The sequence below is a fragment of the Trichosurus vulpecula genome, chromosome 4, assembly GCF_011100635.1.
Source record: "Trichosurus vulpecula isolate mTriVul1 chromosome 4, mTriVul1.pri, whole genome shotgun sequence".
NCBI classification, from domain to species: Eukaryota; Metazoa; Chordata; class Mammalia; order Diprotodontia; family Phalangeridae; genus Trichosurus; species Trichosurus vulpecula.
Window position 1 is genome coordinate 295,005,424 of NC_050576.1, and position 22,130 is coordinate 295,027,553.

At 39.2% G+C, this 22,130-nt stretch overlaps 2 protein-coding genes across 3 annotated transcripts in view; one reads left to right on the plus strand and one right to left on the minus strand.

Moving 5' to 3' along the window:
* Window positions 1–329, minus strand: part of FASTKD2 (FAST kinase domains 2) — a 32,024-nt gene extending 31,695 nt beyond the window's left edge. The window contains exon 1 of one of the 2 annotated variants that reach the window (XM_036757115.1): window positions 260–329. The gene's annotated coding sequence lies outside the window, so the exon portion shown is untranslated. Of the gene's footprint in view, window positions 1–147; window positions 223–259 lie in introns of those variants that run through there. The other variant, XM_036757114.1, reaches the window with a different exon arrangement.
* A 731-nt stretch (window positions 330–1,060) lies between these two features.
* The window catches only part of MDH1B (malate dehydrogenase 1B), a 32,659-nt gene continuing 11,589 nt past the window's right edge, over window positions 1,061–22,130 (plus strand). The window contains exons 1-7 of the mRNA XM_036757883.1: window positions 1,061–1,131; window positions 5,690–5,802; window positions 9,317–9,451; window positions 10,399–10,541; window positions 11,464–11,963; window positions 19,130–19,271; window positions 20,451–20,614. Coding sequence (XP_036613778.1) covers window positions 1,110–1,131; window positions 5,690–5,802; window positions 9,317–9,451; window positions 10,399–10,541; window positions 11,464–11,963; window positions 19,130–19,271; window positions 20,451–20,614 — 1,219 coding nt within the window. The 5' untranslated portion in view covers window positions 1,061–1,109. The remainder of the gene's footprint in view (window positions 1,132–5,689; window positions 5,803–9,316; window positions 9,452–10,398; window positions 10,542–11,463; window positions 11,964–19,129; window positions 19,272–20,450; window positions 20,615–22,130) is intronic.

The window sequence follows — 22,130 nt, forward strand, 5'->3', positions numbered from 1 at the left end:
AATGTTAGCTCCGCAGGCCCGAGGCTCTGGGCCCCCTCGGGGCACCAGCTCCGATTGGGACCGGTAGCCCCCAGGCAATTCTCCCTGGGGGAGGCTCCGGCTTTGCCAGCCGGGCACGGGGAACTCCGGCGAGAAACCCTGACCTACCCCGCTCTCTCCACTCCAGCATGAACCGAGAATTTCACTTCCCAAAAGAAAACCTGGTCACTGTCCTCCCCGGAGACGGAACCCCAAGTTTAACCGCTCAACTTCCACTCACCTTAGAGTGTTGAGCAAGGAAATCCTGGAGGCCACCATGACACTTCCTCTTGCCGCATGGCGAGTATCGCGAGACTTACGGGCTCCTCCGAGGGTCAAAAACCCTCCGTGACCAGAAATTCAGCCAAAGAGGGCCTTCACGTTGGAAAAGATTTCAGTGGACCTAAGATCCAACTCTTATATATTACAGCAAAGACAACTGAGGCCCATGGAGGTTGTGTTGTGACTCGCCCAAAGTTAACGAAGTAGCAATTGTCGCTCCCTCCTCTTCAAATTACTTTGTATCCACTCTGCTTTTACTGTTTTGTGTCAGGATCTTCCTCTCCTCCAGGGCAAAGACTGCTTCACTTTTGCCTTTATATCCCAGGCATCGACCATAAATACCGGGAGCATAATAAGAGCTTAATAAATTGCTTGTTGAATGAAGTGGCAGAATCAAGATTCGAACCTAGGTTGTTTTGTTTTGTTTTGTTTTAGCGGGGGTTTTGTGTCCAAATCATTTCAAGAAGGCGTGTTATTGATGGGAAAGACGCCATCTCAGCAGCAATGACCAAGGACCTCGGAGCAGGAAATTGTGTGTGTGTGTGTGTGTGTGTGTGTGTTTGCGAGAGACAGAGAGAGGAGGAGGAGGAGGAGGAGGAGGAGGACGGAGGGAGAGGTGGGGAGTGGGAAAGGGAGACAGACGACGGAGCTACAGAGTTTCTTTGCCCGAGGCTTCCAGAACGCGTCGTAGGCGTTCCTTAGCAACGAATCAGGTCGGCACCATTTACGGTTGCTAGGAGACGACGTCGCGTCTCTGTACTCCCGCCTTATTCTTTCTCTCCCAATCCCGGCTGTTTCCTACAGTGGTCATGGCCAAGTTCGTTATTGCGGGTAAGTGACATCCCCTCCACCACCACCACCACCACCACCACCACCACCACCACCACCACACACACACACACACACACACACACACACACACACGAATCCCTCAGTTTCTATCGCAATGACCCGCTGCTTGCAGTCCGACTACTCACAGCCTTTCTCTTTGGAAAAAAAAGAAGTAGCTGCTTGTTCCCTGGAGAAGGACCCGAGAAGGACCCACTTTGTTCTGCCCTTTGCGAGCTGTGTCACTCCGGGGCTAGAACCTCTCTGAACCTCAGTTTCCTCATCGGTACCCATCCACTTGTATTTAAGCCATGCTCTTGTCTCCGTATGCCGAAGATCTTAGAATGGTGGGGGAAAACACTAGATTCTTGAGTCAGAGGATTTATGTGATTTAGAGGGAGAAGCAGTCTTACTAGTCATCTAAGCCAGCCCCCTCACTTTACATATGAGGAAATTGACATCCAAAATAAGTTTAATAATTTGCCGAAGTTTACCCAGGTAGTAAGTGGCAAAGCCAGGAAACAAATTTAATGTTCTTCCAGACGACCTAGATTTGCCTCTCAGTTCTACTTCTTACTACTTGTGTGGCCTTAGTCATTTTACCTCTTTGTGCCTCAGTTTCCTTATATGTAAATGACAGTGGATGGTTCTCTAAGTCATTCCCATGGCTTCAACACAGTCCTCAAATCTATATCTAGATTTCAGACCTCTTTCCTCTACTCCAGTCCTTTATTTTTAGCTGTCAAGCCATCTGATTGACAACCGAAAGCCAATATCTAAAGTTGTGTTTGTAATCTTTGCCCCCAAACTAAATTATTCCATGTGTGGTAGCCCCTTCCCCTAGTTTTCCAGGCTCTTAGCCTGGGAATTGTTTTCAACTCTTTCTTTTCTATCATCCTTGTATCTAATTTGTCACAAAGTCCAGTTTTTACTTCATGGAAAGTTTTTATTAAATTATCCCTTCTTTTCTATATTCACTGTCTACAATAGCTGCTCTCCCTGACTCCATTTTCTCCTTACTTCTTGTCTGCTTCAAACACTACCAGAGTAGTCTTCCTTAAACACCACCATCAGAGTAATCTTCTAAGGATTCTAAGAACACACTTCCATCGTGCCAGGCTCAAGAACCGTCCATGACGATGACTCCCTATTGCCCATTTCCTCGATTACAAATTCCTTGGTCCATCATTTTATCCTACACTCCTTATACAATTTGATTGTCAACTCTCCTGCAGGCTAGGCTTGCTCAGCATCTTCTGCACATATTACGCCCATGCCGTTGCTTATGCTGTATTACTGTTATCGTTCAGTTGTTTCAGTCATCCCTGACTCTTTGCGACTCCTTTTGGGGTTTTCTTGACAAAGATATTGAAGTGGTTTGCCATTTCCTTCTCCAGCTCATTTTGCAGATGAGGAAACTGAGGCAAATTGGGTTAAGTGACCTGCCCAGGGTCCTGACTCCATGCCTAGTGCTGTATCCACTGCACCACCTAGCTGCCCCCTGCTTATGCTCTATCTCTTCTCTTTTCTGCTTTTCTGAAATCCTAGTCATTCTTCAAGGCCTAGCTAAAGTCTCATTTTCTCCAGCAAGAATTATTTTACTGCTTTAGCAACATCTCTCTCTCTCTCTCTCTCTGTCTCTCTCCCTCTCTCTCTCTCTCTCCCTCTCTCTACCTCCCTCTCCCTCCCTCTCTCTCTGTCCCTCCCTCTCTCTCTCTTTCCAAGAGGGTACTGAGTAATTTTTTTTTAAAGAGAGCAGCAGGCCAAATAATTTGGGAACCTCTTCTCTAGGTTCTCCCCTCCAGTTTTCCAAAATTTCCATCCCCAAATTTTTCTCCTTCCAAGCATTATAGTTCAAAGGAAGAGGTTTCCACATCAAATAAAGAGAAAGAGCTTGAGACTGGAGTCCATGGATTCATTTAAAAAACAGTTTGATAACCATTTCAGTATAATTAGCTTCCTTTGTAATCCTAGTCATTTTATTTTATGCAATTAAAAATATTCTGGGGAAAGTTTCACAGGCTTCACCAGAGTGCCAAAGGCCTCTGTATCCATGGCACAAAAAAAAAGTGAAGAGCTCCTGATGAATGTCGGTAGTGTCATCTTGGGATGTTAGCTACCATAGTCTAGGAAATGTATTGTGAATATGTTTGGTGCAACACCTCATGTTCGGTGAATATTTGAGGGAAGATGTGAATGATTTGTACATGTTCTTGGGTAAATTAGAGGAGTCCAGAATGGCCTGGTCCTATTTTCACTTTGGCTTGAACCTTTGTTCCTTGGACAAATTCGTAGGTTTTAGAACATAAAGAATCTGATTTGAATGCTCCCTCCTCTGGGGTAGGTTGAGGACAGTGTCCTTGCATACTTCAAAGACCTATCTACAGTTTTGTCAGTATGAGTACCCCCTCTACCAACTCCAAGTCCCTCTGCAAATTAGTAGATGATTCTTCAGAGTGACCAAAAAATTCAACCTTTTGCTGTGTCTACAAGCTTAACTAGCTTGGTTCTCAGGTGAAAGGAATGCAATCTATCACCAGGCCTGTTATTGAAGCCCTTCCAGTCTAGTGGGACCAGCTGGGGCTTGTACTCTGCCAGCATATGAATGTAGTGATAAGGGTTGTGTCATAGGTGACACAGCTTTACTATAGATAGATAATCAATCAACAAATATTTATTAAGTGGCTACTTTGTGCCAGGCACTGTGCTAAATGCTGAAGAACATAAGAGGCAAAAGACAGTCCCTGACCTCAAGGAGCTCACAATCTAACCAGGGAGATGACATGCAGACAAATATATACAAAGCAAGCTATATGCAGGATAAATAGGAAATAATTAACAAAGGGAAGGCACTAGAGTTAAGAAAGACTGGGAAAGGTTTCTGGTAAAAGATGGTATTTTAGCTGGGATTTAAAGGAAGCTAGGGAATCCAGTTGGTGGAAATGAGGAGAGGGAGAACATTTCGGGCATGGGGGACAGCCAGAGAAAATACTTGGAACAAAAAGATAGTGTCTTGTTCATGGAACAAAATATCATTTAGTCCAAACACATTTTACAGATGAAGGCCCAGAATGGAAGAGTAGGTCATTAGCTAGTTAGCGGCAGAGCAGATCTTTTAAATTCACGTTTCCTCTGTAGTGTGCTGTCTCTCATATAGGATGTCTTATTATTTTAGCTTTAGCATCTCGGAGCAAAGGTGTCAAACATGTGTGGCTCACAACACTCCTGAGTTTGATTGGAACCAGATTCAAATATAATTGGGAAATATTTCACAAAATAAATAAAAGTATAATAGAACATAATGTTCTATAATGTGGTTTTCTAAGTCAATATGCTGTAAGCAGGGATCTTTATGTACTGCTTAATGGCCCCATTTCAATTTGAGTTTGACACTTCGTTACAGACTATCTTGTCTAACCGTTTCCTTTTACATCAAGAAACGGAGAGGGACTGAGAAATGAGTTGCCCAAAGTGACATAACTGAGAAAGCCAAGACTCCAAACTTGGTTTTCTGACTTATGTCTAAACTTTGTAATTCACTGTACTCACCTAAGGTGTTCAATACCCCAGAAAGCTCTCCAACTCTGGAAGGTCACTACAATCCCAGACTACACACGTTAGAAATACTTACCTCCACCCCTGCAGCTCCTCCTTCTGATTGGCTGGCTCTTCCTAGAACCTCCATTTTAAAGGCCATGCCCAGGCCACTCAAGTCTTCATTCTTTTCCAGGTTGCATTCCTGACTCTCCCCTAGGGCCTAGACTTTCTTTACAAACTCCTCTGGCCAGATATCTGCAACACTCTTGGTTCTATCTAGCTTCCTTTTTCATACATTGTCTTCCCCCATTAGAAAGGAAGCTCCTTGAGCACAGGGATTGTCTTTCTTGTATTTGTATTTCTAGCTTAGCACAGTGTCTGTACTAAATCACGGCATAAGCACTTAATAAATGTTTATTGGCTTGACTCAAAAGGAAGTGCCTAGATTGACAAGAGCTATTCAGTCCTTAAGGCTGGAATGTCAATTGGGAAGGAATCCAAGAGAAAAGCAGTTGAAAACTAGAGGGAATGTCTCTGAAATGTATTCTTTCATTTCTCTGATTCATCTCTATTCAAAAAGCCCACCCTTGCTTCCTTGCACACACACAGATTATTCCCTTCTGCCTGGAGTGTGCACTGGCCACATCTGTGCCTTTCTAGTCTTCTTTCAAGGCTCAACTCAGGTTCTCTCCTCCACGAAGCCTCTCTTGATTGTACTAATTTTTAATGCTCTAATATTACATTGTATTATATTTATTTTGTACATGCTGCATTCTTCCCACTGCCAACTAAGAAAATGGAAGCTCTTTGAACACAGGCACATTTTCTTTTTGTTTTTGTATCCTTATAACCTATCAAATTGCCTTACACACAGTAGGTGCTCAATAAATAGTTAAATTCAATTGAATTCTACCTGATTTGTATGTACATAAATACAAAAATGGGATTTGCAACCTGCGAATAACAATGTAGAATACCAACACCAGAGTACATAAACTGTCCTCCTACTGATTTGATCTCTCAGGTAGTGCAGCTTGCCCATACTTTGCTAAGGCAGAACTTCTGGCAGATTATCTGCAGAAAAATCTACCCGATTTCCGGATACACAAAATTACTCAACGCCCTGATGTTTGGGAGGTAAGAAACTATTAGAGTCTGTTAGATTCACTAAAAGTCATCATATCCAAATTTGATTGTAATTGTTAAGCTGGCTATTTCAGATTAGTTTTCTGTAATAAAGTTTTGCTTATTCATGTAGACAGGTGGTGATTTTTCTTGCAAATTTCTTCAGATCAACTTTTCTACCCCAATTTAAATGTTTTAATATGACTCATGGAAATACATGTGGTTTCTAATTGGTAAAGATAACAAATTTAGTTTCCCCTAGGAATTCAGTATTTATCACTTATTAGTGCTTCTTAATACTTGTCTTCCTTCAGAAGTCTTCAGATTTTATTTTGAATGTCTTTTGAGGAAACCAGTTGTTATTTGTGAAACCGCTGTCTTTTTTTTGGTCTGAGACCTCTTTAAATTATTATTTGCTACAGACTAGAACTCAGTTTAAGGTGGATATGCCTTAAACCACAATTTAACAGAGTTTAGTTGTTGTTTGTCCTTTGTTTTCAAAGACCATGATACCACAATGTTGGAATCAGGGTACAGTGTGTTCTGCGGTGACTGATCAGTCCAATGTGAATTCAGAAGGCACTACCCCAGATCAGGCACAAGTGCTCCATTAGAACATTTGGAGTGGAAGAGGCTCTGGATTTGCACAGCTCACATTTCCTTTGTGCTTCTATGATTCTACTTTGCTCATAGAATATAGTGCCTTCTTTGAAGCAGGCATGCCACACTGGACAGTCCAGTGCCAATGTTTCTCATGTCTCACAGTCAATATTAAAGTTCTTCAGAGAGACTTTGAGAGTGTCCTTATACTGCTTCTTCCGACCACCCTGTGAGCACTTACCTTGTTCAGGTTCTTCATAAAAATAGTCTTTTGGGTAAGTAAGCATTGGCATTTGTACAATGTGGCCATTCATCAGAATTTCATGCTCTCTAGTAGAGTTTGAATGCTTGGCCATTCAGCTTGAGAAAGGACCTCCACGTCCGGTACCTTATCCTGCCAGGTGATCTTCAGAATCTTCCTAAGACAATTCAAATGGAAGTGATTCAGTGTCCTGGCATGATGCTGGTAGACTGCCCAGGTTTCACAGGTCAGCACATTAGCTCTGTAGACCTTCAGTTTGGTAGGCAGTCTAACACCTCTTCTCTCCCACAATTTCCTTTGGAGCCTCCCAAACACTGAGCTAACTTGGGCAACGAATGCATCAACTTCCTCATCTATGTGGAAAGTATATTGTCAAGGTAAGTGAACTTATCCACAGCATTCAAAATTTATATATTTGCTATAACTGATGGTTTCATGTATGGATGGTGTGGTGCTGGCTGGTGGAGAACCTATGTTGGTGTTAATTGTTAGGCCAAAATTAGCACAAGCAGCAAAGAATCAATCCGTACTCTGTTGCATCTTGGCCTCAGAGGTTGCATTGAATGTACAGTCATCTGCAAACAAAAGGTCCCTTTTCAACCAACTCCCCTTTCACTTTGGTCTTGGCTTGTAGCCTATTCAAATTACATAGTTTACCATTAGTGCAGAAGCTGATCTAGATGCCATTTTCATCCTCGTTGAAGACATCCTACAACATCACAGCAAACATCATGCTGAAGAGCATGGGAGCAAACGCATAACCCTGCTTCACTCCATTGGCAACCAGGAAAGCATGAGAGCATTGTCCTTCATCCAGAACCCACATGAGCCGGCCATCATGAAACTGGAGTGCAATGCTGATGAACTTCTCTGGGCAACCCAATTTTGACCATCTGCTAAGAGCATTTCTCTGTGCATGAACAGTTAGTTTGTTGCTGACTTGGAGGGAAAGCTGATTCAGCACACAGTCAGCAACAGTGGAGCAGAACAGGAGTAGACAGCTTTCAGAGACTTGGTATACAGTGCTACATTTGCGCATCTGGCCCAGGACACCTGTAAACATCAAGTTTGGTTTGACAAAAATGATAAGGAAATTCACTGAGAAACAAGAACTCCACAGGGTTCACGCTGGAGTCACACTGAACAGATGAGATAAGTTGAACATTTCCATAGTGTTCTTAACAGATTGTCATCAATCAATGCCAAAGCTGCTGATCATATGCCTCAGGTGGTAATCAGTTCTTCTCTAGCTCAACCTCCAAGTGAAGAAGAGGCACTGAATGCCATCAGGCTCCGCTTGAGTAAGCAGCAAAAGCACCTGGTGTTAATTCCATACCAGCAGAGATCTACAAGGCAGGGGGTAGATTGTTTGTGCAGAAGCTGACTGAAATCTTCCAAGTTACATGGCAAGAGGAAGTCATCCCCCAGCAGCTTAAGGATGCTCCCATTATTCATCTCTAGAATGGAAAAGAAAACAGGCTGTCCTGTGACAGGCCCAGGGGGATCTCTTTCCTAGTCATTGCTGGCAAGATCCTTGCTGGAATCCTTCTCAATCAGCTGATTACTCATGGGAAAGATGATCACCTTCCTGAGAGTCAGCATGGCTTTAGAAAGGGCCACAAAACAGTTGAGATGGTGTTAGTGGCCTGACAACTCCAAGAGAATGCCAGGAGCAGAACAGAGGTCTGTAGACAATGTTTGTCAGACTAATCAAAGCCTTTGATAGTGGCAGTCGGGAGGGCTTATGGAAGATCATGGTGACATTGAGTAAGAATTTAGTCACTCAAATATCAAAAGGACTTAATCATGAGGTCCAAATATTTTGAGCAGTTTTACTGCATGTACTTTAAAGGCTCCAAGTGTACTTCCCCCAAATGAACATTGAACTGTCCCCCTTAACTTAGAATTTGGCTTTTAGAGACAAGGGCCACACAAACCTGATCATTTGATTTTATTTTTAAATAAGCATAAATTGGATTCACCAGATAATTACAACATAATCTCTGTGTTACTCTTGACTTTCTGAACCTGACAAAATTCAACATCCCCACTAAACTGAGACAAGTAGCTTTTCTTAAAAGTCTGAGCAAGAGCAAAGGGCAAATGAGCTCATGAAATTAGTGCATAGTTTAAAAAATAGTTATATTTCTTTTTAAACATAACACTTAAGGTAGAAAATGAAGTTCTATAGTCTCATTTAAAAAATATTTAGTATCTCTTGACATTTTAATTCTACTGACCAATCTAAGCAAGGTCTACTGACCAATCTGAATAACTACTGGTTTGATAAATAAAGGTTAATTTCACTTTCTTTTTCTTGATTTTTTGTGCCTAACGTGGAACTATGTTTTATATGACTTGGTATGTATAATGAGTATCATATTTCTTGCCTTCTCAATGGGTGAGGGAGGTGTTGAAGTGAGGGAAAGAATATCAAACTGAAAAGAAAATATTTTTAAAACATTTTTTAAAGATAAATGTAAAGTATATTTTCCTTTTCTACCTAATTTGTAATTCAGTTACATTTTAAAATTTGAGGTATACTTTTTAAAGAACACTAAGACATCTTTTATAAGTTGGAAAGGGTAGCATTTAAACTTAGAAAAATTAGATTTTAAGTAAATTTCATCACATTAAGCTTTCCTTGGCATATTTTTTCAATAGAAATGGCTGAAAGAGCTGTGTAGGAAGAATAAATGGAGTCACAAACGTTCTCCTATCATTTGGAGAGAATTACTAGACCGTGGGGGAAAGGGTCTTCTTCTGGGAGGATTTAATGAGTTCTTGGAGCATGCCCAGGTAATAAGCTTGTTAGACAGTTAACATCTGTTTAAATGTTATTTGTTCTGCCTCACACTATTACATTTATTTTGAAAATACAGTCAATTTTAAAAAGTTCTCGTCTCTTCTTTCTTCTTCATGTAGCCAATGTACCTAGCTCTAGAGCTCATTCTCTCAACTCCAACTCCACTGACAAGTTGGGTCCCCAGAGTAAAGCTCCTACTCTCTTTCCCCGAAGAGGTTTAAGGGGAACTCTCACTTCTGGTGTGGCACAGCCTTTGGAGAAATTTCTCCCTTGCTTGAGGGCACAGCATTTTGGCTGGGTCAATCTAAAAATACTGGCTTTGGTCTAGCAGCTTGTTTCTCATGGCTAGTTCCTCATTTGTTGCCAGCAAACTCTGTTATGTACTCTAACTTCTGGTTCTCTAGTGGCATTTCTGATTTTTTTTGAAGCTCACAAGGTAGCCTACTATCTTGGTCTCCTATACCAGCGAGCAGAAATGTGAAACACAAACAGGCAAAGAAACTGAGGCACCATGAATTTACGGTCATATGTCAGCTTTTATAGAGAGAGTAGGCCACTGATGTTACCTCTCTCCCCACCAGGAGGCTAACAGCATTTCTTCCTCACCTGTAGCCAGGGAAAAGACCATGATTTGGCCTGTGCATGCCTTTTGTATACATACTCAATTCCAGCTCAGTATCAGATAAAGACTTTTCATCACCATGAGGTAAGCAGATGGGAAACTGTCATAAAATACCTGCCATGTTTTGAATTGGGGGCAGGTCCCCTCTGTTACTCATGATCATGAATTTCCAAAAACAGGCTCATCACATCCCCCAGATGTTATAGCAGCAGAAAGAGTACACCGTGGAATAGGGCCCCCATTCTATTCATATGAGACAGAATGAGTCTTTGTATCTGTATGTCTTCTTGTGCTAACTTAGTTCTTCTCTCTGTCTAGCTTTATTATGGTGTCACCTCAAAGATGATGACCCAAGAGATGCTGCTTATTTCTGGTGAGAACTTGGAGACACATATAGAGATTGAGCAGGAGGAAAGAGAGCTTAAAAAGGAGATCAATCCACTAAAGGTCTGGATCACCGGGTAGGAAAGTAGAGCCAGGCTATTTGCTACATTGCAATTCTTCTTTTTCAGGGTGCATGATTAATTCCACTACAGATTAGGCAAATATCACGTTTGAGATTTATTTCAGTGACTCATTTAAAATGCACATAAATGAAAATTTACTGACAAGATAGCACCATTTAGGAGTATTCAACATTTCTTTATTTCCTGAATACAAAATCAATATTCTCACCAAGCATTTTGTTTGTTCAGTAGCCTTTACAAAGAGATAGCTCCCTGTTCCCCATGTCTATATTATTGTAAGTTTTAAATTGTCTAACTTAGTGCTATGGTTTAAAATCCCAGTTCTATAATATGCTAGTGAATTTAGGTCTTGACTGAATTTTGGATTATTTTTAAAACACATTTCTTAGTAAGTAATTTTTTTCCAAAATTTTCCACAACTTTTCATGAACAATAGTTAAGAGAAACCTGACCATTTTTATTTTCACATGAGAAAATTTAAAAGGATATCCAAAGCAAAATGGTTGTTTATTAGAAATAGCTCCCTACAAATAGGAATTTTTAATTCAGTCATTTGAAAAAAGGCAGTATCTGTCATTTTGAGACTACCTTCTCATGACTCGTGCAAGGTAGGAGTCAAAATTTCTTTCCTTTATTTTTCAAAGAACTCTAACCTAAAACAGATCACCCAAAGTCTAGGTGTATGCTTGTTCATTTAAAAATATGTACAGTCTTAACTGTATTTACAGAATTGTATGGGTATTAAAAACAAATTAAAATGTTAAAAACAAAATGTTGACAATGTAAGGGATGTAAAATATAAAATGTTAAAAATATATACAGTCTTACTGTATGTAAAGAATTGTATGGTGAGAGTAAAGATTTAAGGGAAAACATCATTTTATCATCTGTAATGAAGTTATCCTATTTTCATTAGTGCATCTTGCCCTACATGCTACAACCTGATTCCATTACTGGTCAATGGAGAAGTGTTCAGTATGGACAAAGAAATTAGCATCCATCTCCTAAACAACGACTTCAAAGGAGACACTCTCAGCACCCTTGTGATGGAGGGCCAAGACCTGGCAGCACCTCTTCTGCGGGAAATCTCTGTGTGCACAGTCAAAGAAGAGGCCTTTTTTGAAGCTGAGGTTATCATCATACTTAATGATAATATTGAGGATGAGTCTGAGTCTCTAGAAGATAGAATCAAAGCTAGGCTTCCTCTGTGTCAATTATTTGGATCCCTGATTGAGAAAAATGCTCACAAAACCGTGAAAGTTATTATAGCAGGAAAGACCTTTCTAAATCTCACCACCAGTTTGCTCATTATGCATACACCATCCATTAACCCACGGAACATCATTGCTGTGGCCATGGTGATTGAGAATGAGGCAAAAGCCATGTTGGCCAGAAAATTGAAAACAACAACATCCGGTGAGTCATTTGTATTTTTAATCGATAGTGTTTTTGTTTTCAGAGCAGCTAAAAACTCTGCCCTCTGAGGCAGGAGTACGAGACTGGCAATTGGACAGTAAACAGGGGCCCCAGTCCTGGTTGTGCCCCCAACACAGGGACTTTGGGCTGTATACTTAACCTTGCTGGGCCTCAGGGCTCACATGAGAGAATTGGCCTAGACTATTACAGGATCATGGATTGAGAGCTAGAAGTGGCCATCCAGGCCAATCCATTCCTTTTACAGAGGAGGAAACAGAAACAGAATACTGAAGATATTCAGGTCGTTAGCACCAAAGTTACTGCCAATTCTAGCATTTCCAATTCTGTGATCTTAATGTATATTCCGATTAGTTTGCAAACCCCTGTTGGTGTATGATTAATTTTTATGGCTAATTTATTTTAATTAACGTGAGAAAAGATGAAGTGATATTGACTATATGTTTACAATATGAAATAATTAGGTATGGATGAATCACTAGAAATGATGTAACCCAGTAGAATGTAAGCATCCTGAGGGGAGAGTATACCTTCCATTTTTGCCTCTCTTCCCAGAATTGGCATACCCCTCCTACCTGGTAGAATTAGAGGTTAATAGACTTATAGCTAGAAGGAACTCTGGGTTCCATCAAGTCTATACCTTCTCTTTATACATTAAGAAACTGACAGGCAGAGAGGTTAAGTGACTTATCCAAGGTCACACAGGTCAAGAGGCATTTATGGAATCCCCCAAATGCAGTGCTACCTCCACTATGCCATGCTGCTAAATAAATGTTCATTAATTAATAAGAATTGCTGACCATTTATATAGCTCATTAATATTTTAAAGTACATTATACCACATGACATTTTGAATCTCAGAACAACCTTATGGAATTGGTATTAGAAATACTACCCCATTTTACAGAAGTAACATTTAAGGCCTTGATATATAAAGTAACTTGCCCATGATTGCTTAGCTACTAAGTGTCAAAGATGGAGTTTGAATACAGTTCTTCCTGATTCAAATCCAGTACACTATCTGTTACAAAACACTAAATTGAATTGAACTTTTTTAAATCTATTTTTTTATTTTTAGTTTACGACACTCAGTTCCACAACTTTTTGACTTCCAAATTTTCTCCCCCTCCTCCCCAAGAGTCCATGTAATCCAATATAGGTTCCACATATACCTTTGCATTAAACTTATTTACACAATAGTCAAGTTGCAAAGAAGAACTATAACCAATGAAATGAATCATGAGAAAGAAGAAACAAAACCAAAAAAAAAAGAAAAAAGAAAAGAAAAAAAGAGAGCAAATAGTTTACCTCAATCAGCATTCAGACTCCGTAATTCTTTCTCTGGATATGAATTGCTTTTTCCATCACGAGTCTTTTGGAACTGTCTTTGAACCTTGTATTGCTGAGAAGAACCAAGTCTATCAAAGTTAGTCATCACAGATATCGCATGTCTGTAATCGTGTATAATGTTCTGGTTCTGCTCCCCTCGCTCAGCATCAGATCACGTAAGTCTTTCCAGGTTATTATGAAGTCCATCTGCTCCCCATTTCTTATAGCACAATAGTATTCCATTACATTCACATACCACAACTTGTTTAGCTATTCCCCAATTGATAGGTATCCCCTTGATTTCCAATTCTTTGCCACCACAAAAAGAGCTGCTATAAATATTTTTGTACATATGGGTCCCTTTCCAACTTCTTTGATCTCTTTGGGATACAGCCCTAAAAGTGGTATTGCTGGGTCAAAGGGTATGCACATCTTTATAGCCCTTTGGGAATATGAACTAAATTTTCTTAAGTCATACATTATAATTTTGAAAATTCTAGTGCACTATGTTAAAATGTTGATGATTGGATTTTAAAAATAATTTAATGCTTTTATTTTCATACACACACACACATATATATGCATGTATTTATTTATATATTTAAGGTTGTGTGCCATATCACAAAATCTGCATAGAACCAGTGTGTGTGATTAATGTGCTCTTTCTTCATTTTTTATAGACTTTGAACCTAATTCCTTAAGTCTCCTAAGTTCCCCTTTGTATGTATCTAATTTCATCCAATTCAACAAACATTTATTGGACATCTCCCATGAGCAAAGCTCTGTTCTAGATGCTGGAGCTGATACAAAAATAAATGGCCTTTTTTCTCACGGAGCTCATAGTCTATTGATGAGAAATAATATGTGCACGTATAACTATAATACAAAACCAAAGTACAATATTCAACAAATGCTTTATGGAAGATATAATGAAATGTGGAAAATTAATGGCATGTTGAGTATGTAAGGAGCAGCTAGCATGGAGGCTTTCGCATAGTAGGTACTTGATGAATAAAAGGATAGTTTATGGTGTTTAATGGATGTTTAAATGTTTTTTTGTTTTCTTTTGTTCTGGTGGTTTTTTTTTTTTGTATTAGCAGCCATCACCCTTACTAGTTATCGAAATGGCAAGCATGGAAGTTAAGTGGGTGCACAAATGGGTTGGAAAATAAGAGTATTACTAGTGGCAACAAGATGCAGTATAAAAAATGCTGTCTTTGGATTCAGAAGCTATGGGGAAGGTTCAAATCCTGCCTCTTTCACTCACTACCTGGATTAGTTGGTCTCCGACATTCAATGAGATCACAGTAGACAGAATCTGAGTAAACCGGGTCCTTAGGGAAAGGGTAAACAACAGTGTCCAGTGGGCATTCAAGGACATGAGAAGCATTATTTCAGGCAAAATGAGAAAACCTATAAAATATGGGCTTGTCCTGAACTATTGGAACCCACAGACTCTGAATCCCTTAACAAATGATAATAAAAGCTGCATCCATTACTTTAACAACAAGAAAGCTCTAGAAAGTAATATTTCTATCCCATCCAATCTAAAATATCAATGTAATTTTTGTTGTTGTTCAGTCGTGTCTGAGTCTTCATGACCTTATTTAGGGTTTTCTTGGCAAAGATACTGGAGAGGTTTGCCATTTTCTTTGCCTCCTCATTTTACAGATGAGGAAACTGAGGCAAACAGAGGTAAGTGATTTGCCCAGGGTCATATAGCCAGTAAGTGTCTGAAGCTGGATTTGAACTCGGACAGATTAGTTTTCAGGATTCCAGAGCCAGCACTCTATCCTCTCTGCCAACCTAGCTGCCCCTATCAGTGTAACTACCAGAACCAATGCCGAAGTGAACCAGAATTTATCAAAGTAACCTAATATCCATCATAAAGATTCGTGCTTTAGAAAGACTAAATCCTGTTACATTTCCACATGTAAATATTATACTGATCTTTAGATAAATACTTTTGGGAGGCATAAAGCAGCTTGCTTTTGTTATATGTAAAACTTCAGCACCTGTAAGCAGCAAATGGCTAATTTTCAAAATTCGAACTCCATTTTGAATTAAAATTTTATTTTCTATATGTTTTCGAGGATGTTTTCAGCTTTTGTAAACTTGCATTGAAATGTACAGTGGTTTTTTTATTTTGTTTGCTACTTCACATTCAATAATAAGTATTTGTTAAGAACGTACTATTTGCCTAGGTGTTGAGGATACAAAGACAAAAAAATCCCAAACAATTCTTGCCCTCAAGGTACTCAAAATCTATTGCAGGAGACCAGATACAAATAATAATACCTGACGTTTATATCACACCATGTGTTAGGTACTATGCTAAGTAAGCATTTTACAATTGATCCTTGCAACAACCCTGTAGATACTATTTATTATTTGCATTTTATAGATGAGGAAACTGAGGCAAACAAGATTAAATGATTTGCCCAGGGTCACACAGCTAGTAAGTGTCTGAGACCAGTTTTGAACTCAGGCCTTCCTAAGTCTAGGCCCAATGGTCCATTCACTGTACCACCCCTAAATATATACCAAATAAATACATAAATTCAAGATAAATTTTGGGAATGAGGGCACTAGTAATCAGAGGGATCCAGAAAGGTCTTGTGTAGAAGGTGACCCTTGGGATGTGCTTTAAAGGAAATTAGAGATTCTAAGAGAGTAAGAGATGGAGATGATGAGAAAGTTCATTCCAGCTATGAAAGGTAACCTGTGAAAAGGCACGAGACAAGAGGAGGCATATTATGTCTCAGGACCAGCAAGAAGGCCACATTGAATGGGTGAAGAAGAGTCATACACAAGAAGGCTGGGAAGACAGGCCAGAGCCAAGTTGTAATGGGCTTTCCATGCCAAACAGAGGATTATTTATTATTTTTTATTCTACAGGTAGTAGCGAGCCAGTGGAGTTTACTGAGCGTCAGAATGACATAGTGAGACTTATACTTTAGAAAAGTCACTTTGGTGGCTATGTGGAGGCTGGATTGGAGTTGGGAGAAATTTGAGACAAGGAGACCAATGAACAGGTTATAGAATAGTTCAGGAGAGAATTTATGTAGGCATAAACTAGGGTGATGACTGTGTAAGTCGAGAAAATTGGAAGGATGTGAGAAGGTTATGGACGTAGAGTTGATAAGACTTGGCGACTGATATGTGGGGTAAAAAGTAATGAGAGGAGTCAAGGAAGACTGAGATTATGAACCTAGGTAACTGGAAGGATGGTTGTGCTCTCAACAGAAATATGGAAGTTCAGAAGAGGGGTGAGTTTAGGGGGAAAGATGATGAGCTTTTTAGACATGATGAGTTTGAAGTGTCTATGGAATATCCAGTTTGAACAATGTGATCAGCAGTTGGAGATGTGGTACCAGAGCTCAGGAAAGAGTCAGGGACTGGATTATAGATCTAGTGGTCACCCACATAGAGACCCATGATGAAATATGAATGGCTTTGGGCCCAATTGTTCTCTGTGGGAGTTTTCCTACCAACACCATTCCCCTTTCCTTAAGGCTATGCCTGTTTCAGAAGTTAGGGCCTCTGACAACACCACCACCAGCCTTTGTCCATCCAGTTTCACTTCAAGGTCTAGTCAGCTTATCCAGAAGTTAAAGGAACACTTTGTAGGAACTTCAGGGTCTGGAAGTGCTGGGTATAGATCAGCAGGATTATCTTATTCCATCACTGAGACATGATCATGCCTCCAAAAACAGTGCAGCTGACATCTGGGCCTTCCCTGGTCTCACCTCTTTAATTGCAGAGATGGTAGGAATAAAAACTGGGACTTCTGGGGCAAGTTGGCATTTATGACCTTTTGGCCACTGACTTATGCTGGTTGGAAGGAATTACCTGGATTGGGTGATGGGGGATGAAGGAACTTACCATCACTAATACCACTAGTTCAAGATTAGAGTTACTTACAGTCTTTACACTGAATTCCCTTATACCTGGGCATTGTACAGTGGTCTGGTCCCTGGTCAAATATATTAATGAATTTCATCAGCTGTGAACCCTCTCGAGCTGGGAGGAAATAGTTTTGTAGGAAATATTTCTTTCTTCACTCTAACTAAGGAGAATTCTTAAACCAAATGAACAGGAAATAGAAAACATAACAAAAGCCAAAAAATAGGCAGTTTTGAAATATAAAGTGAAAAAGCTTTTACACAGAAACAAAATCATTTCAGATAGAATAAGAAAAGAAAATGTACAGCGAAGAAAAAATATTTGTTCAAATATCATTGATAAAGCTATGATATCTAAGAGTAGAGAACTGATGCAAATATAGACGACCAAGAGACAGTCCTTAACAGATAAGTGGCCTTTTTTTTTCAGAAGAATTGAAGTCTATAATATGAAGACCTATGAAGACATGCTCCAAATTACTAATAGAGACAAATATAATTAAAATAAGTTTGAAGTTTCATGTCACACCCTGCAAAATGGCAAATATTAGAGAAAACGTGGGCAATTCATGTTAGAGAGACTATTGTGCCTCTCTTGCTAGGGAGGACTGACACACAAATGCGCTGTTGTTGAAGCTATGAATTGGTCTCATTTTGAATGTCAACTTGAAATTATACAAAAGCTACTAACCTGTTCATGCCATTTGACCCAGCAGTCTTATTGTTGAGTATTTATTCCAAAGAAGTTAAAGACAAAAAAAAAGTTCCAACAAATACCAAAATATTAATGGAAATGCTTCTTGTGGTAACCAAGAACTGAGGGGAAAATGAAGCACTCATTAATTGGGGAAATGCCTTAGTTTTTGTATCTGTAAAATACGGAAGGTGAACTTTATGGCCTCTGAGGTGTCTAAAATGCCCTCTATGCATCTATGTTCCTATGAATGCTTATGCGAACTTTGGCATGTGAATGTAACAGAATGTTATCGTAAGAAATAATGATTATGAGGAGTCACAGGAACATGAGAAGATTTGTATTAACTGATGTAGCAGTGAAATAAACAGAACCAAAAGAACAATATACATATTGACTAAAACAACATAAATAAAATGGTCAATAACAACGAAACCAAACACTTAGTAAATGAAAAAGCAAATAATGAAGAAAAAAACAGATAATGAAATATAACTCCATCTTCTCAGCAAAGAGAGAAGATCTGTAGGGTAGAGGGCTATATTCATTGCCAGATGAAGGAACTAGTTTTGCCTAACATTTAACTTTAATTTTAACTATATTACAAGAGAGGCTTTCCTTTCAGGGTAAGGTTTGGGGTTATAGAGGAAGGGTTATGTTTCTAGAAATAATTGTGATATAAAAACAAAATTCATTAATAAAACCTTTTTTTAAAAGGGGGCTATACAACCAAAAGATAACAGTTCTAGCCATGTTGTAAAATACTCTTCTGTCACGTAGGTGGCCCAGTATTTCCCTAATAGAACTAGATAAAAAGTGCAATGTTTAAATACAGATACACATATTTATATATTTAGAATAGAGTTTTTAACCATGTACAGAATTCAATGTTTATTTACTAATTATTTCATTTTGTCAAATTCTGTGGATATTCTATTGTTTTGATGAAATTGATGTTTAGTTCTACCAAAAACATTTATTATATTATGGTTTTGGACAGAGTTTTAATATATGTTGTATTGGATGATGAATAAAAATTTTCCAATACCTTTAAAAAGGAGGGGATGCAGTACAAGGAAATAAAAGATTAGCGGGATCCTCTCATATATTTTAAAGAGTAATTTCCCTAGGTTAAGATCCCAATGAAGTAGCTCTCAGGTGGTGTATTTTCTATTTTTACATACATTGTTATTTTTGTTAATTGAGTCCTTTTGTTCTAGATATCAAAGATGTGATAATTTGGGGTAATATTACTGGCTCTCGCTACATTGACCTGAAGAAAGCAAAAGTTTTCAGATATGACAGTGCTATTTGGGGACCTCCAAGCTATTCACGTTACCTATTAAACTTGATATTTGATAGGTATGGTACATTTTAAATATTGTATACTAATTATATATTAATAGATGATAAAATTATCAGAGCCTCTAAAATAATTTTCAAATATCTTTAGTTCTGCAAAAATGTGATTTAACAAGCCAGCTTCCCCATATTTATACCAATTGAAGTGAATAGATAAATATATCCATATGGATCAAAAGCCTGGCCACTATAGTTTTTATATTTAACTATGAACTATATTCCCATGTTAATTGTGTGTGTGTGTGTGTGTGTGTGTGTGTGTGTAATTTTCTAAAACTTCTCACTGAAAATATTTTCAATCATATGTAATTGTTTTGGGGTTAAGGGCAAATGGGAAAAGATCACAAAAATGTTCGGAGTTTTGATCTAATTCATTTGACTCCTTTTGGCCTGGGAGAAGTTCTTCCTGGGATACATTTTTTAAAAATTATGTCCTTCTATTCTAGTCCTAGGACAGTCGGAATCCAGCCCCACACAACAGAGGCATGGGCAGTGATAAATGACGTCTGTCATCTTACAGAATCAACTTTGTGACTACTTTCTGTAGGACTGCAGCATTACCCGATGTGCACTGCATGCTTTAACATATTCTGATAGAGATGTATGACTGTGATCTGGATTGTGTACGATTTTTTAAAAAATATATTTGGCTAGGTGGATGACAGAGTCATGAATTTCTTGGCCATAACACTCTTAAACATCTACCTATTGTTTCAATGGAGAGAATGCCCACAGTGACAAAATGATACATTCTTGAATTATTAGGCAATAATGGGTAAAAATGTATTCCATAGTGTGCATTTTTCCACGATGTGTTAGAAAATACACTCTTTAAATAGGGACTAACTCTGCCTACAGACTTATGTAACGCTTTAGTATCAATCATTCAACAATTATTTATTATTTGTCCACTCTCTGCAAAACAAAAAAATGTGCAATGTACCTGCAAAAATACAAAAGTAACTGAGGCATATGTCCTGCTGTCACGTAACTTATAATCTACACAGACAATCATAGAGAATATAAAGCTAGCGTGTGGCCTATCTCTCTGGGTAGTGTTAGTGTGGGATTGTACTTAGGTTTACTTTTCAGTTTTCCAGACTTTTGAATTGTTTTTGTTACTTTTGCTTTTATAGGAGCATTGTATTCCAGTAAAATGATTGCTTTCTCTTCTTGCAGTGAATGGATTACCAAAGAGTTCGGGAACTCCCTCAACCAGTGGAGTTTGATAGGGCATTTCCAAAGGGGTATTTCATCCGCACACTGTATAGCCACCACACTGAAGTTCTGGTACCACGATTCTCCTCCAGGAGAGATTTTCTCTCTTGGAATAATGAGTGAAGGTGAATCTTTGTTTCTCACTATAATAAGATTTTTCTTTCTTTATCCTGTGCAGAGGGCAGCCAGCATACTCCTGTATACTCAGTGGTAGGATTCAAATAAATTAACAACCAGTTGCCCAAGGAACCCAGCAGAGGCGCCGCTGCCACTGATGTGGAGGGGGGGGGGGTGCCGCATGGGCCCCGCCCCCACTAACAACTGGTTCACAGGTCCCACCCCTGCTAATTGCTAGTTCGCTGAACTCAACCGAAAATTAGGCACCGGTCCTACCGAACCACTGTGAACGGGTTGAATTCCCACCACTGTTTATACTCCCCTTACATATGAACAAAGCTCCATCAGGTGTTTGATTCTTTTCCTTTAACTTCCCCAGTCTAGAATTTGGTGGAGGAGGAGATAGAAAGGCCTCCTGTTCCCTAGGTCTCCCTGGATTCGGAAAGATTTGAGCATGTCAGCCCTCATGATGCCTCCATCTTCCTTTCAGCCTGGGCCTCTCATGTAGGCGTTGTTTATTCTAGTAGTATCAAACTCAAATAGAAATGGATCTCGATGGGCCACATATTGACTTAGAAAACCACAAATTAACATTGTCTGTTTTGTATTCTATTTTTGGCAGTGAGGTGGCGAAGTGGATAGAGCACCAGGCTTGGAGTCAGAAAGACTCCTCTTCCTGAGTTCAAATCTGGCTTCAGACACTTACTAGCTGTGTGACCTTGGGCAAGTTGCTTGACCCTATTTACCTCAGTTTCCTCATCTGTAAAATGAGCTGGAGGAGGGAATGGCAAACTACTCCAGTATCTTTGCCAAGGAAACCCCAAATGAGGTCACAGAGTCAGACACAATTGAACAACAAAAATTTTATTTTTATTTATTTTGTTCAACATTTCCCAATTACCTTTTAATCTGGTTCTAACTGCATGCAAGGGCTAGGGCTACATTGAGTTTCACAGCTCTGGTTTAGCCCTTTAAATGTTATAGAGATAGAAAATAAATGGTTATTCATTAACTTACTTCTTGTGGAAACCATCCTCACCCTACCTCCCTAAGAAAACAACTCTCATTCTGAGTACTAAATTACTGACTTTGTAATTAATTATAGAACACAACTTATTTGTAAATTGAAGACTCCCTAAGTTACATACTTCAGTATACTGAAAAATAAAATACTTTTATATTTCTATTTTAGGGATATAAATAAAAGATAAAGCTTTAATTGAATATATAATTTGCTCATTAATGTGATAAAGAGCGTTGGGTGAGATCAGTGATCAGAATCCTTAACTTTACGAGGAGCTATTATAGACCAGAGGCTCCTAGGATTTTGAACTGAAGCTACCTGAGAGAATGTCAAAATCTGTTAGACTGGACCCCAGAAGCCTTTGGTTCAGCCCTCACCTGAACAAGGATAACCTCTAAAACATGCCTGACAAAGAATCATTCAGCCTTGCCCTGGGGACCTTGAGTGAAGGGGGAACCCACTACCTCCTGAGGGAAGCCATTCTGCTTTTTTTTAGGCAA